Here is a 15704-nt window from a genome sequence, read left to right on the forward strand (position 1 = left end):
CCCGGACACCTCACGGAGAGCTAAGGCTCTGGTCATCAGCCGCGCCCCTAGACATTCTGCTCCCCACCCCGAGGGCATCCTCCGCAAGAAGCCAGGACCCGGTGTCAGCCCCACACCACTCAGGAACCAGCTCGGGTCCTTAATCCCGCATGGTCCCACAACCCGCTCAGGCAAGAGAGTTAGTCGGGCCACGAGGAGGAGCCAGAGCCAAGTCGCAGGGGAGGGAAAGGGTTAAATCTCCCTCCTTGGGGTTCGCTGAGCCGCCGGAGCGTCCCTTAAGCCCCGCCCCGGTACGCTGATTGGCCCAAGTCTTCCCGTTCTGCCCGGGGATTGGCCGCTGGGAGTGAGCCTCAGGCCTCGCCTCTGTCCCGGCCCCGCCTCTCGGGCCTTAGCGGCCTCTAGCCCGAGCTCGGGAGCTACGGCTTCTCGGATGCCCACCCGCCATGGGGCTGTCGGAAGCGCCGGGGTGAGTGCAGGTTCCTCGTGTTCGAGTGCCCGAGGGGCGGGCCACTCCTTGGCTCCCGAGCAGGTGCCCGGCTTGGGTTAGTTAGGAAAGGGGTCGCGGTACCACCGAGTTCCGAGCAAGCATTTCCCGCCTGCCGCGCCTCTGTTTACCGCTATGTGGATTTTCTGCAGGCGGCTGCCCAACCGTAGCGAGGGATGGGGCGGGAGCCCGCGCTTCCCCAGCCCCTATGGGCTGCGAGGAAAGCCGCTCCAGCACCGTCCGAGGGCTAGCCGGGAGCCGCCGGGAGGCGGCTGTGTGCGAGGGAGCTCCGGCCCAGGAGGTGCGCCGGTGCGGCGCGTTGGGGCCCTGGACGTGGCTGCAAGAGTGTCCATAGCGGGGGCTTGAGTCCATCTAGCGATGCAACCGGTCAGGGAATGACAGCTCCGGCCCTTCTGGGTGCCGGGCCCTCCTAGAGGGAGGAGCCAAGGAGCTAGGCCCCGCCCTCCAAGCGCGGGTTCGGCGGCGGGGGGGCGAGGGGGCGGGAGTGGGCGCCCTTTAACATCTCAAATGACTCACGGAGGAGGGGCGAGGGGGGCTCAAAGATCTCTGTGAGTCGGCAATACCAATAGTCTCAGGATCGTCCTTGCACCCACTCCACTTCTTCCACCGGGGCATCCAGGTTAGAAGCCCTTTCCAGGTGAGCTCCTGCCCGCCAGCTGGGAACCTTACGGTAGGTCAGAGCTTTTCACAGGTCAGAAATTTCCTGACAGGTGAAGGCTTTCCCCCAAAGAGGGGAGCTACTCTCCACGTAAGCATTCCCCCTCTGAGATCCCCTCCTAGGTGAGAGCTTTCCCCACTCAGAGCTTACCTTAGGTGAGAAGTCCCTCCTGATCAGAAGTTCCCTGGCAGGTGAAAACTTTCCCCCAGGTAAGCGCTCACTCTCCAAGAGCTCCTATTCCCAAGGGAGAACTATTTCTGAGACAGCTTCTACCAGGTGAGAGCGTGCCCCAGGTAAAAACTCCTTCCCCATGCCTGTGAGTTCAGTCGATCGATAGATCGTTCACGTCCTCCTCTTTGCAACCCCATGGACTGTAGCCCACCAGGCTCCTCTCCTCTGTCCATGGGATTCTCAGGGATCGCACCTGCGTCTCCTGAATTGCAGGCGGGTTTTTTTGTTTGTTTGTTTTACCAGTGAGCCATCAGGGAACCCTAAGAACTCCCTCCCCCCCAGATCTCCTATTCCAGTGAGATCATTCCCCCTATTCAGATGGTAGCCACTGGGCAGATCAGAGATTCTCCCCAGGACAGACCTCACCTAGCTGGTGAAAACTTACCTGTCAGGGAAGGGCTTCCTATTAGGCGAGATCCTCCCAGAGATCATCTTCTCAAGTGGAATTGTCCCCCATTAATAAGGGAGCGTCCCTTTCCAGGCTCAAAACTCTTCCCTCCCGGTGAGAACCACGCCCCTGGATTTCCCAGATGGGGCCTCAGTTCTCTACCGCCTGGACCGTGTGGCTGGAGTTCTGGGGGCAGTCTTAGCCCCAGTGCTTTCTTTTTCTTAGAGCAGCCTCCTCCTATACAGAGGCTTGCCTGTTGTGCTGGATTCCTCCTCCCGTGTCTGTGTCTGCACTCTCAGACAACATGCACCGGGCTCGTGGGGCGGCTGGATAAGGGCTCAGACTGGACGGGGATTGGCTGGCAGAGAGCAGGGGTTGGGGGAGGAGGCTGGGAGGAGCAGTCAGCCTGCAAGCTAGATTGGCGAACACCAAAGCCTGGGCAGCCACACCTGGGCCGAAGTGTGGCTTATGCTCATCCTGCTGTCTCTTTGTGGGGGACTTTGGCCCAGCGAGAGTCTTCCACTAGCCAAAGTTCAGGTACTGCCCCTGCCTGGGCGTGGGCCTTGGGGCCTGCAGGAGCTGGCTGGGAGGTTGGACCTGTCTAGATCTTGAGACCTAGAAAAGCCAAGTGGGGCATCCTCCAGTCCCAGGTGGAGGTCTAGGGGTGGCTGGGCCAAGTTGTGTCCTCATTGTTTCTGGCCTCACGGCACCCCCCCCCCCCCACCAGACAGAGGGACACGCAGGCACTGCTGTCCACGACGGAGGCCATGGAGCTGAGGCGGCGAGACTACCATGTGGAGCGGCCCCTGCTGAACCAAGAACAGCTGGAGGAGCTGGGGAGCCGGAGTCCAGCACCAGTGACGCTCCAGTGGCGAACCTGGTTTCGGTAAGGTTGATGGTGGGTCCTGGCCAGGACCGAGGGAGCCCCTGCCTCTGATACCTATTTGGGCTTGGGCTTGGTGGCTCAGTCAGTGAAGAATCTGCCTGCAATGCTGGAGACCCAGGTTCAATTCCCAGGGTCATGAAGATCCCCCAGAAAAGGAAATGGCAACCCACTTCAGTATTATTGCCTGGAAAATCCCATGGACAGAGGAGCCTGGCAGGCTACAGTCCTTGGGGGTCACAAAGGGAAGAACACAACTGAGCGACTAAACTACCACCAGCACCTAATACCTACCCTGGTGTCCCCAGGTGCTCCCGCGCGCGGGCCCAAGCCCTTCTGCTTCAATACCTCCCGGTTTTGGCCTGGCTCCCCCAGTATTCTGTGCGTGACTGGCTTCTGGGTGACTTGTTGTCTGGCCTGAGTGTGGCCATTATGCAACTACCACAGGGTAAGCCACACTTGACCTGGAGACTGTACCCTCAACCCTTCGATGGTGATCCTGACCCTTCAAGGCCTTAGCCTGTGGTCTGTGCACCCCACCCCCACCTCAACCCCTGCCTTCCCCATGGCCAAAAGCATGACCCCTGCCCCTGGGACTATGGTGCCTGACCCAGGGCCAGCATTTCCTCATCCTTTCAAGCCCCTGACCTCAAGTCTACATTGCTACCTTTCCACCTCTAGGCCTAGCCTATGCCCTCCTGGCTGGACTGCCCCCTGTGTTTGGCCTCTACAGCTCCCTCTATCCTGTCTTTGTTTATTTCCTGTTTGGCACTTCCCGGCACATCTCTGTGGGTGAGTGGAGCCAGGCCTAGCCTTGCAGGAGCATGCCCACATTCCCCATGGGGGGTGTGTGGGGGGGTGCTGAGCAAGGCAAAGAGACCTAGGGAAGAGGGAGGGAGGCATTGGTGTTGGGCGTTCTAGGCGGGACTGGGCCTCTGACCATGCAGACACAGATTCAGATTATTAGAGGCCCTGACCCAGGAGGTTGTGGGTGGGTGAAGCCACTCATGGGGCCCAGACTTGGCACAAGTCTGAAAGCCTGAATCAGGCCATGCCCCCTTCACCGTTCCACTTTTCACTAGGGGACCCGTCATGAGCCTGTGGACACAGCCTGGGCAGGGGAAATGATGCAGGGTCAACGTGTCTAGGCACCCTAAAGAGCCTTGGAACTTGGGGTGCACACCTGACCATCAGCACTGCCCTCTATTTGCACAGCACAGACTGGGGACGTTTGTCTAGAACTGGATGTCTCCTGGTTCCTTAAGACCCGGGATCCAGGGCAGGCTGTGTTCTCCCCTCTTCAGACCACCCTGATCCGCCCCTACAGGCACCTTTGCCGTCATGTCCGTGATGGTGGGCAGTGTGATGGAATCGCTGGCTCCGGACGATGCCTTCCTGCTGGGCTTGAACTCCACACTCGATGTGGCAGCCAGAGACGATACCCGGGTGCAGCTGGCCTCCACTCTCAGTGTCCTTGTTGGCCTCTTCCAGGTGCAGAGCCATCAGGAGTACATGCCCCTGACTGCCAATCCCGCCCCACACCCCCACCCCGCCCCATCTGACAGTTTTCTCTGAGTGTCTGACCATCACCTCCCCCTCATCGCTCATGATCCCACCCACCCTGGGCTCTGCCCCGGCCACCGCTAGGACCCTCACCTCCCCGACTGTCCCATGCACCCCACAGGTGGGGCTGGGCATGGTCCACTTCGGCTTCGTGGTCACCTACCTATCAGAGCCTCTGGTCCGAGCCTACACCACGGCCGCGTCTGTGCACGTCTTTGTCTCGCAACTCAAGTATGTGTTTGGCCTTCATCTGAGTAGCCGCTCTGGACCGCTATCCCTCATCTATGTGAGTGAGGGCGGGGAGGAGGGACGGGTGGAGGGGCCCAGGACCGGGAGGGCTGGCTGTGACCCCGCCTTCTCTCAGACAGTACTGGAGGTCTGCTGGAAGCTGCCACAGACGGTGGTCGGTACCATGGTCACCGCCCTAGTGGCGGGAGTGGTGCTCGTGCTGGTGAAGCTGTTGAATGAAAAGCTGCGGCGACATCTGCCCATGCCGCTCCCCGGGGAGCTGCTCACGGTTGGAATTCCGGGGGCCCCCTGGGGGTGGGGGTGGGGTGGGGGATGATGTTGTGGGGTAGGGGGGTGGTGGCAGACTGGGGGAAGGGTAAGTGAGGAGAGCCTCTGCCGTGTGGGCATCCCCCAGGTATTTAGACACTAACTGGAGCGGGGACTGAAGATGGGGTGGCGGGGAGGGGGGAGCCCCAGAGACAGCCCCTGGCAGCATCTCCCTTTTCTCAGCCTATCGCTGACTTCTCCCCACCCCTCTGAAGTTTTCGCTTCAGGCCTCTCTCTTTACCCTCCAAGTGGTTTCTCTGGTTTCTCCCCTCTGCTTCACGGTGGTGGTGCCAGGTCCTGCCCTGACCGCGCCCTCTCCCCGCAGCTCATCGGGGCCACAGGCATCTCCTATGGCGTGGGCCTGAAGCAGACATTCGGGGTGGACATCGTGGGCAAAATCCCCGTGGGGTGAGCTCCGGCCCCTCTCGGGTCAGGGAGGGTTGGGCAGCCAGGCCCAGACCTTCCTTTGGCCTCACCGATGCCCCTCACAGGCTGGTGCCCCCGTTGGTCCCCCGCCCCCAGCTGTTTGCAAAGCTCCTGGGCAATGCCTTCGCCATCGCTGTGGTCGGGTTCGCCATCGCCATCTCTCTGGGCAAGATCTTCGCCTTGAGGCACGGCTACCGGGTGTATAGCAACCAGGTCTGGGGAATGGGATGCGGGACACAGAGGGAGCAGGGGTCCCCAGACCCCAGGCCCTGGGAAGGAGTGGGGGGATGGAGTACCAGGCGGGAGACAGCGAAGGAGCCCACAGATGCCCTGGGGCCACGTGGAGGGCACGGGACAGTGGCCGAATCTCTGTGGGCTGCGAAGTGGGCATGGAGGTGGGGGTGCGTCAGCCTGGACATGGTGACCCCGCACCGCTAGTGACGCATGCTCACTCCTCACTGCCCACTCAGGAGCTGGTAGCTCTCGGCCTCAGTAACCTCATCGGGGGCATCTTCCGGTGCTTCCCTGTGAGCTGCTCTATGTCTCGGAGCCTGGTACAGGAGAGCACCGGGGGCAACACACAGGTGGGCATAGGTGTGCTTCTGCGCACATGCATGCTGCTTTCCTGGGTGTCCTCCCCCTGTCCCCCCCTCCACCTGCCCCCCCTTCCCCCCAGCTCTCCCCCCTTCTCCCCTGCACTCCAGCCCACCCGCCCTGCTCACTCCCACTCCACAGGTGGCCGGAGCCATCTCCTCCCTCTTCATCCTCATTATCATCCTCAAACTGGGAGAACTCTTCCAAGACCTGCCCAAGGTGAGCCCCCAGCCCACCCAGCTAGGCTTGAAGGCCTGGGCCAGGTCAGGAACTCAGAGCAGTCCATCAGGTCCCCGGAGACGGGGAGGGATACAAATCCCAGGGGAAGGATACAGGGTCATCCCCTGATTGTCAAGTTGGAAATCTCTGGGGAAAGGTTTGGGGTGGAGGGGCAGGGGTAAACACCTTTGAGCGTCAGAGCCCAGGTGTCGGGTTCCGAGGGAAGGAGGTGATTGGTGTCATTGAGGGTCCTACCGGGTGCTCCAAGACAGTCTGGCTCATGCGGGGGATTCAGGGTGGTCAGCAGCCAGCACCTCTCACTAGCCCCTGGTGACCCTCCCCATCCCCTAGGCGGTCCTGGCTGCCGTGGTCATCGTGAACTTGAAGGGCATGGTGATGCAGTTCACCGACGTGTTCTCCCTCTGGAAGGCCAATCGAGTGGATCTGGTGAGACACCTGGGACGCTGGGGATGGGGTCAGGGCCCCTGGCCCCAGTGACCCTGCTGGAGCCTGTGGACTGTGCCCCTTCTGTTCTCAGCTCATCTGGGTGGTGACCTTCGTGGCCACCATCCTGCTGAATCTGGACCTCGGCCTGGCCGTAGCCGTAGTATTCTCCCTGATGCTTGTGGTGGTCCGCACCCAGATGTGAGTCACCCCTGTGATGTCTGCCCCCCTATTCCAGCTGGTGAGGGGACAAGGTCCCCACTGGCTTCCTCCAGCTTTCCCGCATCTTGTGCCGGGGGGGGAGACCCCAGGCTCCTTAGAAAGCCCTCATTGCCCGCTCTCCTAACGCCCCCTTCTTGTGGCACTGTCTCCTTCTACAGGCCCCACTACTCTGTCCTGGGGCAGGTGCCAGACACGGATATTTACAGAGACGTGGCAGAGTACTCAGGGGTGAGCAGCAAGAGCTGAGCCGGGGGATGACACGGATGGGGAGGGATGGGGCAGACTGGGCCATTTCTTATCAGTACCTCCCATGCCTGGCGCGGGCAAGGGAGTGGGGTGGGGTGCTAACGGTGCTTTGGTCCTTGAAATTTCAAGAGAGGAATTTGGGGTCCCCCTATACATACACTCGGAGTGTTGGCCTTGGGGCCCGGGAGTGGGATCCATCTCAGAGGTAGCAGTACAAGCCCCGTTCTGCGGAATAGCCCTGGGTCAGGAATGCAGAGGGGCAGGATCCAGGGCACCAGGATGTAAGGGAAGTTGTTTCCGGATCTGATCAATGAGGTTACTGTCCTTTACCTCCTGAGAAGTGTCACGCCAATTTCTGAGAACAAAGGCGGGGGCTCCGGAATCAAACCAACTCATTTCCCCTCATGGAGACTTGAAAGTTGAGCCCAGTACATGAGGCAGAGTGGGAGGGTGGGTGGGGGGGACATGCAGGAAGGAGCTCAGCTGGATGGAAAGGGAGGTGGGGGAAGCGGGGGGGGGAGGGCAGGGACATGGTTCCGACCCAAAGGTCAGGCAGAAACCTGGAGTGTCCTGAGTGGTGTAGGAGCCGGGGAAGCCTTGGGAGGGCTAGCAGCTGTGGAGGAACTCTGTCTGCATGCAAGAAACAACACCCCCCCCCAGTGCTAGGGTTGGACACCCAAGCAGCAGCTGAGGGCCACTGAAACCTGGCCTGGCTAAGAAGCTTGCAGGATCTTAGCTCCCAGACCAGGGATCGGACCCGTGCCCCTGCAGTGCCAGTGTGGAGTCTTAACCACTGGGCCACCAGGGAACTCCCCCAGCCTGGGTATTGGCAGAAGGACTGGGGGATGGGATGGGAGAGGTTGAGGACCCCCTGGAGGAGGAAGAAGCTCTGACAGGCCCTGCTGAGGGGTCAGGATGACCTCACCAGCTCCTGGGAGGGCATGGGCCGCAGGCTGGGCCTTGTGTTGGCTGGGCAGCAGAGGGTTGGGGTGGCTGGCATCCGGGCACACAGTGGGAGGAAAGAAAGGAGGGCACGATGCAGCCAGGAGAGATGAGGGCTCAGCCACCCCCAACCTGACCTGTCCCTAGGCCAGGGAGGTCCCAGGCGTGAAGGTCTTCCGCTCCTCCTTCACCGTGTACTTCGCCAACGCCGAGCTCTACAGTGACTCACTGAAGCAGAGGGTGAGGCCTGGGGTCTGCGGGCTGAGGGCGAGGGGCAGAGGGTCCCTCCTCCCCTGCAGCCTGCACTCCCCTGCCCTGTCCTTCGCTGCAGTGCGGTGTGGATGTGGACTACCTCCTCTCTCAGAAGAAGAAGCTGCTTCGGAAGCAAGACCTGAAGCTGAAGCGACTGCAGAAGGAGAATAAGCCCCCCAAACAGGCAGGGCCCTCTGACCCCTCCCAGGCTGCCTCCCAGCCTCCTGGCTGCTCACCCTCATTTTTCAGCCCTTCTCCTCGCTCCCTGGTGCCCCCAGGGGCCCTGCTTTCCTCCCCTGGCAGGTCAGGGCTCTAGGGGGAGTCTGGTTTTTTCTCCCGCCTCCTAAGCCAGTGGTGGCATGAACCATCACAGTCCTCTTCCCATGGTTGGTCACAACCCCACAGCCTTCAGCCTGGCTGCTCCAGGTCCCAAGCTTCAGTGCCTGGTCCACCCACCTACCTGCGTAAAGCCAGGGTACAACGCCAGGCCTGCCCGGCCTGATTGTCACCTGACGTCTCAGACACCTCTTTCCTGGCCCCTCCTCTTTCCCTGCCTAGGCTGCCACCTCCAAGGACACCTCCATCTCCATCAACGTCAACACCAGTGTCGTGGACATCGAGAGCAACAATGATGTGGAGGGCTCCAAGGCCAAGGTGAGACAGGGCGGAGGGGGGAGCTTCAGGGATGAGGGTGCCCAGGTGATCCTGGGAGGAAGTCCATGGACCTACCAGGTGTGGGTTCAAAGTTGTCGTGCCAGTGGCAGGAGGAGGGGAGTGATGGATCCGATGCTCTGCAGGGAGACCTCTTGTGATATGCCATAGACTTCTGCTTGGGGCTCTCCAGTCTGTAATCTGATGCCTAGACAAAGACCTTGAATTTGTGGATCCCACAAGACTCCGCAGTCTGTGCCCATGGGCCGGGGGGAAGGGGCTGGGCATGTGGAAAAAATCTGGGGTCAAGGGGGACACCAATCTCAAGTAGAGACTCTGGTAGACATCAAGTAGGCTGTCTGTGTGAGCACGTGTCTCTTCTACTTTGTTCCTGCGCCCCCCACCCACTCCACTCTGGCCCCCTGAGGATGGGGCATTGTCTCCTGGTCCCCTTCCTTCTTTTTCTTCTTTAAATAATTTTTATTTGCTTATTTATTTTACTTTTGGTCATGCTGGGTCTTTGTTGCTACGCGGACTTTCTCTAGCTGCGGAGGGCGGGGGCTCCTCTTTGCTGCAATGCACGGGCTTATGGCGGTGGCTTCTCTTGCTACAGAGCACAGGCTCTAGGCACACGGGCTTCAGTAGTTGTGGCGCACACCTTAGTTGCTCCGTGGCATGTGGGATCTTCCTGGATCAGGGATTGAACCCAGGTCCCTTGCATTGGCAGGCGAATTCTTATCCACTGTACCACCAGGGAAGTCCTCCCCTTCCTTCTTAAATGTCCCTATTAAGCATGGGCCCAGGCGGTAACAGAGCACGGTCTGTGTGTGCTCCCCGAGTCTGGGTGTCCTCTCCTGGGTGTCCCCATGTGTCCCGCCTGTCTTTGCATACAGGCTCCCTGTGTCCATGTCCTCCTGTGTCCCCTGTGCATTAACATGCACATAAATATATTAAAATGCATATAAATATTTGTGCACTTATGTGTATGCTCTCATGTCTGATTGTGTGTCTCCACACATTTGTGCGTGTTCCCTGCCTTCACCTCTGCTCCCTGCCCTCCTTCCCTCCCACCCTCGCCCCCACCATGGGCAGCCCTTGCAATGTATTTGGTTCCCCAGGAGGCGAGTGCAGGGACTGAGCTAGAGGATACAGGAGCCTGGGCTCCAGAAGATGCCAAAGCCTCAGACATGTCCTCACTGAAGGCCCTGGGCCTGCCTCAGCCAGATTTCCACACCCTCATCCTGGACCTGAGCTCCTTCTCCTTCGTGGACACTGTGTGTCTCAAGAGCCTGAAGAATGTAAGGGGCTGGGGGCGTCCCTAAGAAGGGCCTTCAGGGAGGACAACCCTGATCTTCAACCCTGACCCTAAACTAGCTCCAAGAGCCCTCTGAGCCTGGTCCCCCAGGCCCTGAGCTACCCCTCTGAACTCCCTTCCCCCACCTGCCCTGAGCCTGGCCCCCTTTCCTGCTGCAGATTTTCCGCGACTTCCGGGAGATCGAGGTGGAGGTGTACATGGCCGCCTGCCAAGGTGCGTGGGGTGGACACAGCGAAAGCAGTCCAGGCAGAGGGTGGGGGTTCCGGCCGAGGAGTCTGCCGGCAGCACAGGGAAAATGTCTTTCTCTGAAAACAGAGGTCAGAGGTGTCCTGGGAGGCCGGGTCAAGGGTCACGAGTGGGGGATTAGCTATAAGCCATAGAGGTGATGGTTAGGGGGACCTGAGGGTTCCTGCTGGCTCTGAGTCAGGAGAGACCTACTCGTTGCCCACAGCTCCCGTGATCACGCAGCTTGAGGATGGGCACTTCTTCGATGCTTCTATCACCAAGCAGCATCTCTTTGCCTCAGTCCATGACGCTGTCCTCTTTGCACTCCAACACCGGAGGTCTGGCCCCGTCGACCCTGTTTTGGTGAGTTGACCTCTGGCCTGTTGAGCTCTGTCTGTTTATCTCCTACTCGTCCCCTCCTGACCCCATTTCGGGAAGTCCGCCCTTCCTGGATGACTCAGAATGGCTCTGTCCTGCGGGGACCCACCGCCTTCTCCTCCTCTCCCTGCCCAGGTTACCAAACTCTGACCATGCGGCCATCCCACCTGAGACTGCCTGCCTCTGAAGGTTTGACAGGGTACCCCTGAGAAATCCTCACCCCTAGGCTGCCTCCAGACGTCACCAGGAGTCCCCTCCGCGCACGCGCACTCACACACATAACTCAGGGATGGAGGTCCTGGGACTCCAAGTTCAGTGCTCTAGGCTGGGGATGAGACACTGGCCGAGTTGGAGAAGCAAGCGTGTTTTTGGCCTCAGGAATAAAGATTTGTTTGCCTGATACCAGGGTCTGCTGTGGCTTGGTGGGGCGAGGGTGTGGTCCGCAGCCCTGGCTTCTGAACCTTCCTACACCCCAAAGTTGGAACTGGAGTCAGAAGTTGGGGGAAAGGTTTTGGGAGGGCAGGATCAGGCAGGGGGAGTGTGGAACAAGGGGAGTGTGAAGCTGGGGGGCCAGGCCCAGGGCGGGAGCATCCCCGGTCCACATTCCGCACCCCATCCACCCCCTGCTGCATGCAGCCCTCGGCACCTGTGTCCTCATCTATACAGTGGTTGGAAGCAGAGCTGCTTCTCAAGAATGGCCTGTTCACAAGGACACCTAAGCAGGTGCAGGCAGGCCAGGCGCCGCTGGGCACACCCCGGGGCCATGCCGTGAACACCTGAGGAAAATGTGGGCATTCCCTGGCAGTCCCCTGGTTAGGACTCAGCTTTCACTGCCAAGGGCGAGGATTTGATCCCTGGCTGGGAAACTAAAATCCCATAAGTCACACAGCACCGTCAAAAGAAAAAAAGAATGCGCGGGATTGACTTACTTGGGAAAAAATTGCCTATTCATATAATTACACTATCTGGACTTTGCAAGTCACTGTCGGCCAAGAACCACGTGTTGATTTCGGCCATAAAACACTGACACCTGGGCGTGTGGCCCCGTGGACAGCAGTGGCCCTTTGGGCCAGCTGATCCTGAGTGATCAGGGCTAGGGTGAGGGGTCGAATCTTTCTGGGCCTCTGTCCTCCTCGGGAGAGAATGAGAAGAGTACCCACTTCATGGGTTGCTCAATGAGTTTTCGAGTGAATGCCACAGATAGCTTGCGGCAGTGGTAGACTCGCGTCACCTGCCCAAACACGTGAGCCTGCCCTTCGCAGGTGCTGGGCCAGGGGACGAGGCCCCCCCTTGCCTGGCAGTTTCTCTCCTGGCCTGTCTCAGTGCCCTGCTCGTGGTCACGAATCCTCTGTCCTTGCCCCCACTCCCCGCCTCCCTGCCCAGGAAGTCAGGGCGCTTTGTCTACGCGATCACACTGCCTGTCACCATGTCACAGCCTCCAGTCACAAGGAACAGTGCCTGGCATCTGGAGGTGCTGGGTAAATACTGCTTAAGTGAAGCGTAGGTGCTGGAGTGGAAGGGAAACCGCAAACATGGACCTGTAGTCACAGGGAGACTTTGTGTATTGCGCTGTGTTTTTCTTTTTTTTTAACAGATTAAAGGTTTGTGGCAACCCTGCATTGGAGCCAGTCTATTGATACCATTTTTCCAACAGTTGCTCACTGTGCGTCTCTGTCACGTTATGATTCTCACAGTATTTCACACTTTTTCAATATTGTTATATTTGTTATGAGCATCTGTGATCAGTGATCTTTGTTACTGCTATGACTTGCTGAAGGCTCCAGTGACGGTTCGCAATTTTTAGCAATAAAGTGATTTTTTTTTTTACTAAGGTATGTACTTTTTCTTAGACATAATGCTATTCCATGCTTCATAGAATACTGTGTAGTGTAAACGTAACTTTCATATGCATTGAGAAACCAAAAAAAGTCACGCAACTCGCTTTATGTATTTTGTTGGGCTGGAACTGAAGCACAGTATCTTTGAGGTGTACCCGTACTTAGAGATGCTTTGAAGAAAGTAAAGCAGGGTCACGTGAGAGAGACGGGACTGTGTTACCCAGGATGGTTCTAGGAGGGAGGCTCAGGGAGCAGGTGACACTTCAGTTGACGTCCAGTCATCTTTTTGGACAGTGCTTCTGGTGTAGGGTGTGTTCAAGAACACCAGTGTGGTCTGCATGGGTCAGCAGGGGAGACCAGAGCACAGAGCGCCTCGCAGGCCAGGTTGAGCCTTCAGGCTTTTTTCCTGAGAATATGCGCCTGCATTTTTGAGTGTTCACTGGTGGTCCTTGGGGCTGAGTCTGGGAAGTAGGGAGCACATCTACACTCGACTTGATTGGCCTGTTGCCAGTGGAGAGCAGCATTAGGAGTTGTGGGGGCTAGAATTTTAGGGCTTGGATGCTAGGTGAGGAGGAGGGGAGAGGAGGCACGCCTTCAGTTCTGGACCCCCAGCCTGCTCCCCCCATCCCATGGTTCCTGGCCACGCTGCCCCTCCTGAAAGCCACGGGCCCAGCTGGAACCTCCTGCCTCGCCTGCTCCTCCTGGGGGAGGGGTGTTTGCCCGTTGCCAGGCGCCCAGGTTCCGGCCCCTGGCACTTGCCGCAGCCATGCTGCACATACAGTCCTTCCTGCCGTGGCTGCTTCTACTGACGATGCCCATCTGCACCCATGCCTGGTCACGGCCCACATGGTACCAGGTGGGGCTGGACTTACAGCCTTGGGGGTGCCAGCCAAACAGCCTGGAGGGTTGTGAGAGCAGCCTGGGCTGTCCTGGCTACTGGATGGGCCTGGGGACCAACCGCATCTACCCGGTGGCTGGGGTCACGGTCACCACGACCATGATGCTGATGCTCAGCCGTGCGCTGATGCAGCGGCGGCGTTCACAGGCCTCTAAGAGTGAGGTGAGCCCGGCTCGGTCCCCACTGCCTCCTACCTCTGTTCTACCCATCCCCCCACTCATGTCTCCTGCCGCCCCTCCCCCATCGCTCCTTTCCCAGGGGCCTTATGTCTGTCCACAGCAGACAGTCCCTGGCCATTTCCTGTGGGTGGTACCCTATCCCATCCTCCCCCTGGCCATTTCCCATGGTGGGGGGGTACCTGTCCCATCTTCCCCCTGTAACATCTCTAGCCCTCACCCAGCCTGTATGGGCCCCAGACCACACGAGGCCACACTGGCCGCTCCCTGATCCTCCATCACCCTAAGCCCCCCCTTCACACCAGACCTCTGTCCCTTCCCTATGTTCTCACTCCTGCCTCTCGGTCCTGTCCTCAGCATCCGCAGCTGACCTCCCACACCTGCGCAACTTGGAAACAGCGGGGCCCCATCTCAGACCGCGCCCTCCTCCTCGGCGTCCTGCATATGCTGGATGCCCTCCTGGTCCATATTGAGTGCCATCTGCAGCATCTAGCCACCCAGAAGCGCACCCAAATAAAGGGGACTCCCGCTCAGACTGGGTGACCCAACGCTTTCCTCTCTCTGCCTGGTGACTTGTTGTGGCTTGTTGGACCAGGCTCAGGTCAGTGTGTCTAGGTTCTCTTCAGACCTGTCGGGACCGTGTGCCCCTTTTCTACTTTCAGAGCCAGCAGACCCATCGAGGCCTCAGTGCCCCTCGATGGCGGGACAGGTGGGGCCTGGGCTGGCTCACACTGCTCCATCGCCCCCCATCCCAACTCAGCCCTCCTCTTTAGGGATCACGCTCACAAATACAACTGCTCCTCTGGGGCTTCTCAGGGCTCCCCAGTGTGGGTGGGAGGAAATTTGGCCATCAGGGCAGATGTGGGTGGTCCAGGGAGGGCAGCCCAGAGGTGACCATGTGGCTGAGTCAGCTAGGGCTCCTGGTTGAGTCTGTGGGGCCTGAGCTGGGGCTGGGGGGTAGAGGATGGGCCCTAGCAGCCTTCATCTTTATGACATCTCAAACACACGGAGGCACTTAAGTGGCTCTTGCTCTAAGACCCCTTGGAAGTGGGATGAGGACTAAACCTCCCCAAGGGACCTCACCTCCCCCTTCCTCCCTTCCTCTACTATAGGCTAGGCATCAGGATCTGCTGATATACAGAAGAGAACTGGCTCCTTCCTCACCCACTCACACTCAGGGGAGGGTGGAGGTGGTGGTGAAGCCCACTCAAAAAGGCAATTTCTCTGCAGAGAGGTATGCTGGCCCAGTTGGGGTGGAGCAGGGCTGACTGCTGGGACCTGAAGGATGAGTGGGGTGATGAGAGGAGGGGCAGTGCTCCGGGCAGAAGGATGAGCACATACGAGGGCCAGGTGGGGAAAGAGACTTTGACCTGTTGCAGGAACTGTAAGGTGGTCAGGATTTCAGGGGAGAGAAGGAAGTCTGGGGCACAGGAGAGAGCAGGCTGGGGATGGGGGCAGGAGTTGGTCAAAGAGAGTCTGCGTTAGGCCAGAATAATAGCCGTCAAGATATCAATGGAATCTATAAATATTTTATAGTCCGTAGCAGAAAGGATTTTGCAGCTGGAATTAACTTGAAAGACATTACAATGGGAAGATTGTTCTGGATTATTTTGGTGGGCCCAGTGTAATTGCATGAACCCTTAAATGGGGGTTTAAGAGGAGAGCAGGAGAGTTGGTCAAAGTATGAGAGGTACTAATCCTTTGCTGCTGGCTTTGAATATGGTGGCAGAGATCTTCCACCACCCAACGATCCAAGGAATCCAGATGGCCTCTAGAAGCTGGGAATGACCCTCAGGTAACTGCCAGCGAGAAAACAGAAACCTCAGTCCTTCAACCACCAGGATCTTAGTTCTGCCAACAACCTGAATGACCAAGGGCACATACTCCGCTTGAGCCTCCAAAGAGGAACGCAGCCCTGCTCATGCCTTGATTTTAGCCCAATGATATCCGTGTTGGATTTGGGACCTACAGAACTGTGAGATAATAAATCTGATTTCCTCTAAGCAATTAAGTCTCTGGTGATTTGTTGTAGCAGCAGTAGAAAACTACTATGGATGTTGGTATCAAGAGTGAGAGGTACTGCTGTAACAAATCC

The 15704-nt window shown here is 58.6% G+C and overlaps 2 protein-coding genes across 4 annotated transcripts; both read left to right on the plus strand.

Moving 5' to 3' along the window:
• The first annotated feature begins 397 nt into the window (after positions 1 to 397).
• On the plus strand, positions 398 to 12626 carry SLC26A6 (solute carrier family 26 member 6). Of its 3 annotated transcripts, none has more exons than XM_065933761.1 (21): positions 398 to 466; positions 2510 to 2668; positions 2974 to 3113; positions 3347 to 3457; positions 3993 to 4156; positions 4350 to 4514; positions 4593 to 4745; positions 5109 to 5191; positions 5275 to 5422; positions 5680 to 5793; positions 5945 to 6022; positions 6374 to 6469; positions 6561 to 6667; positions 6847 to 6916; positions 8024 to 8116; positions 8208 to 8312; positions 8687 to 8782; positions 9898 to 10077; positions 10253 to 10307; positions 10546 to 10682; positions 10833 to 12626. In XM_065933761.1, the coding sequence occupies exons 1-21, from the start codon at positions 444 to 446 to the stop codon at positions 10845 to 10847; spliced, it is 2292 nt and encodes a 763-aa protein (XP_065789833.1). In that variant the 5' UTR covers positions 398 to 443; the 3' UTR covers positions 10848 to 12626. The 3 variants fall into 3 exon arrangements, with proteins under 3 accessions (XP_065789833.1, XP_065789834.1, XP_065789835.1); XM_065933762.1 differs by lacking the exon at positions 398 to 466 and adding an exon at positions 1002 to 1142; XM_065933763.1 differs by lacking the exon at positions 398 to 466 and adding an exon at positions 1152 to 1175.
• Positions 12627 to 12911: 285 nt separating this feature from the next.
• TMEM89 (transmembrane protein 89) lies at positions 12912 to 15475 on the plus strand. The gene is made up of 4 exons (XM_065933764.1): positions 12912 to 13595; positions 13967 to 14210; positions 14722 to 14843; positions 15339 to 15475. Exons 1-2 carry the CDS (start codon positions 13302 to 13304, stop codon positions 14150 to 14152), a joined length of 480 nt encoding a protein of 159 aa, XP_065789836.1. The 5' UTR covers positions 12912 to 13301; the 3' UTR covers positions 14153 to 14210; positions 14722 to 14843; positions 15339 to 15475.
• The last annotated feature ends 229 nt before the right edge of the window (positions 15476 to 15704 follow it).

This window comes from Muntiacus reevesi, chromosome 4 (genome assembly GCF_963930625.1).
Source record: "Muntiacus reevesi chromosome 4, mMunRee1.1, whole genome shotgun sequence".
Lineage (NCBI taxonomy): Eukaryota > Metazoa > Chordata > Mammalia > Artiodactyla > Cervidae > Muntiacus > Muntiacus reevesi.

Coding starts and splice junctions, on each gene's coding strand:
- SLC26A6 (XM_065933761.1), top strand. CDS start 444: ATGGGGCTGTCGGAAGCGCCGGG. Junction 6,470..6,560: donor AGGCCAATCGAGTGGATCTG/GTGAGACACCTG, acceptor TTCTGTTCTCAG/CTCATCTGGGTGGTGACCTT. Junction 8,313..8,686: donor AGAATAAGCCCCCCAAACAG/GCAGGGCCCTCT, acceptor TTCCCTGCCTAG/GCTGCCACCTCCAAGGACAC.
- TMEM89 (XM_065933764.1), top strand. CDS start 13,302: ATGCTGCACATACAGTCCTTCCTGCCGTGGCTGCTTCTACTGACGATG. Junction 13,596..13,966: donor CACAGGCCTCTAAGAGTGAG/GTGAGCCCGGCT, acceptor TCCTGTCCTCAG/CATCCGCAGCTGACCTCCCA.